At 39.3% G+C, this 1,812-nt stretch overlaps 1 protein-coding gene across 1 annotated transcript; it reads right to left on the bottom strand.

The window, feature by feature from the left end:
* Positions 1-1,107: 1,107 nt before the first annotated feature.
* On the bottom strand, positions 1,108-1,808 carry LOC118755239 (ras-interacting protein RIP3-like; the record flags this gene model as incomplete). The annotated part of the gene is made up of 1 exon (XM_036490087.1): positions 1,108-1,808. A coding segment is annotated over one exon (701 nt), but the record flags the coding sequence as incomplete, so codon positions are not given.
* Between the last annotated feature and the right edge of the window lie 4 nt (positions 1,809-1,812).

Below are 1,812 nucleotides of genomic sequence, written 5' to 3'. Positions count from 1 at the left end.
TTTTCAATTCTACAGAATTTTTTCTTTGATTTGTTACCCATATTTTGAACTAATCATTCTTTTGAAGTTTCAAAGTCCTTCTTTTATTTGACAAAGATCTTTGATTTGATGTCCATATTGTTATTCTAAGTTGCACTGAATTTCTATACAATTTTTTGAATTGGAAAAGCAGTTTTACTACATTACACCCTAGTTTCGTGAGTAAATTTATTTTTCTGTGTTTTGAATTTTTTGAGGTTTTGTTCGCACGGTGTAACACGAAACCCATCTCTTTTATGGAATTTCAGGAAAAAAATTATGTTCAGCACATCTCGGAAATTTTTCAAGGAAATATTAATGTAGATCTCTTACAAATATTTCAATTTTACAATCTTTCTCGAGAAAAAATGTATGTATATATTTTTCATGAAAAAAAACGCGAGTTCTGCTCACCAATGACTTTCAATTGAGCCAAAATATGTTGGTGAGAGTTATAAAATTTACGCATGAATAAGGAGGGCCCATTTTCATTGTATGGAGCAAGGCAATGTAATGTACACTTTCGTAAACAAATACAGTTTTTTCTTTTACAGACTTTTCTTTTATTGCTTCATTCTGTCTCTAAATGTTTGCAACCGATTCAAAACCTCGCAAAGTAGCGAAGTATCTGTCGCTGCACTTTTTGTGCCTTGAGAATAGAAAAAGCGAAATTGCACGAGCATACAAAGCGCTGTTGGATAAATTAAGCTGAGCCAGTGACACAAAGGATGTTCTTACTCCAGCAAAAGTTGGATTTCCTGCACAAATGTGATAAAAAAAAACAACACTGTTTATTCGATCGCATCATTGCCAAGTTCTGTATTGTCATTGTCATCGGCACATTACTCACAGCAGCCCTTCTGATAAAGGAACTTCAACAAAAGACTTTAAGAAATGAATGATAAACGCTATTGAATGGCTGGAAATTGTAATTAATGGCTACATATCTGCTCCATATGCTAAAGGGCATTAGTCGAAAATTTTTTCTAAGTTACCTACAATCTACATGGCCTTGGTTATGTCTATAAAAATGTGGCTTGGCTGACGCCTTTTTAAAAATAAAAATAAAAAAAAAATTGAAAATATAACTCACCATTAGCATTGGCAGCCGCCTCCTTGCCAGCCGCAGCTGGATTACAATGCAAAATATCCGATAGTGACAACGACGAAGCAATCAACTGACGTTTCTCCTCGAAATTTAAATAGTCCATCGAGTTGCTGCGCTGCGGTGTAACGGTAATCGTAACAGATTTTTGCATTTTAGCAACAACACATAACTGCTGCTGTGGATCCAATTCCTCCACATCCTCCTCACCGCCGACGCCACCCTCAACCATCAACTGTGAATTTGGCATATTTGCGAGATCCTGTGCCTGATAGTGATTTAAAAATTGGAATGGTGAAGCATTCGTTTTATGACCCTCTAGTATGGGAGCGCTGAGGCTGCCGCCGCCCGCAACACCAACACCGCCACCGCCACCACCACCGCCAATTCCGCTATTGCCAGCCGCTATGGCAGCTGAGTATGAGGGTGGCGATGTGACATTTATGGCTTGCGAATTGCTTGCTGCCGCTGATAACTGATAGTTGTTCTCATTGTTGATGGCCGCAACTAGGGTGGCCAAGTTGTTGCGACTGTTGGTAGCGGTGGCAGCAGCATTGATAATTTGTTGTTGTTGCTGCTGCTGCTGATGCTGGTGCTGAAGTTGTTGGTGCTGCTGCTGCTGCGAAACGCTCGGTGGCGATAGTGATAATTGCTGTTGCTGTTGTTGGAATTTGTGTTGTTGCTGCAGC

The sequence above is a fragment of the Rhagoletis pomonella genome, unplaced genomic scaffold (genome assembly GCF_013731165.1).
Source record: "Rhagoletis pomonella isolate Grant_MI unplaced genomic scaffold, Rhpom_1.0 Rhpom_scaffold_05703, whole genome shotgun sequence".
NCBI lineage: Eukaryota > Metazoa > Arthropoda > Insecta > Diptera > Tephritidae > Rhagoletis > Rhagoletis pomonella.
The sequence above is the reverse complement of the archived record's forward strand: the minus strand, read 5'-3'. Positions and strand labels throughout refer to the sequence as shown.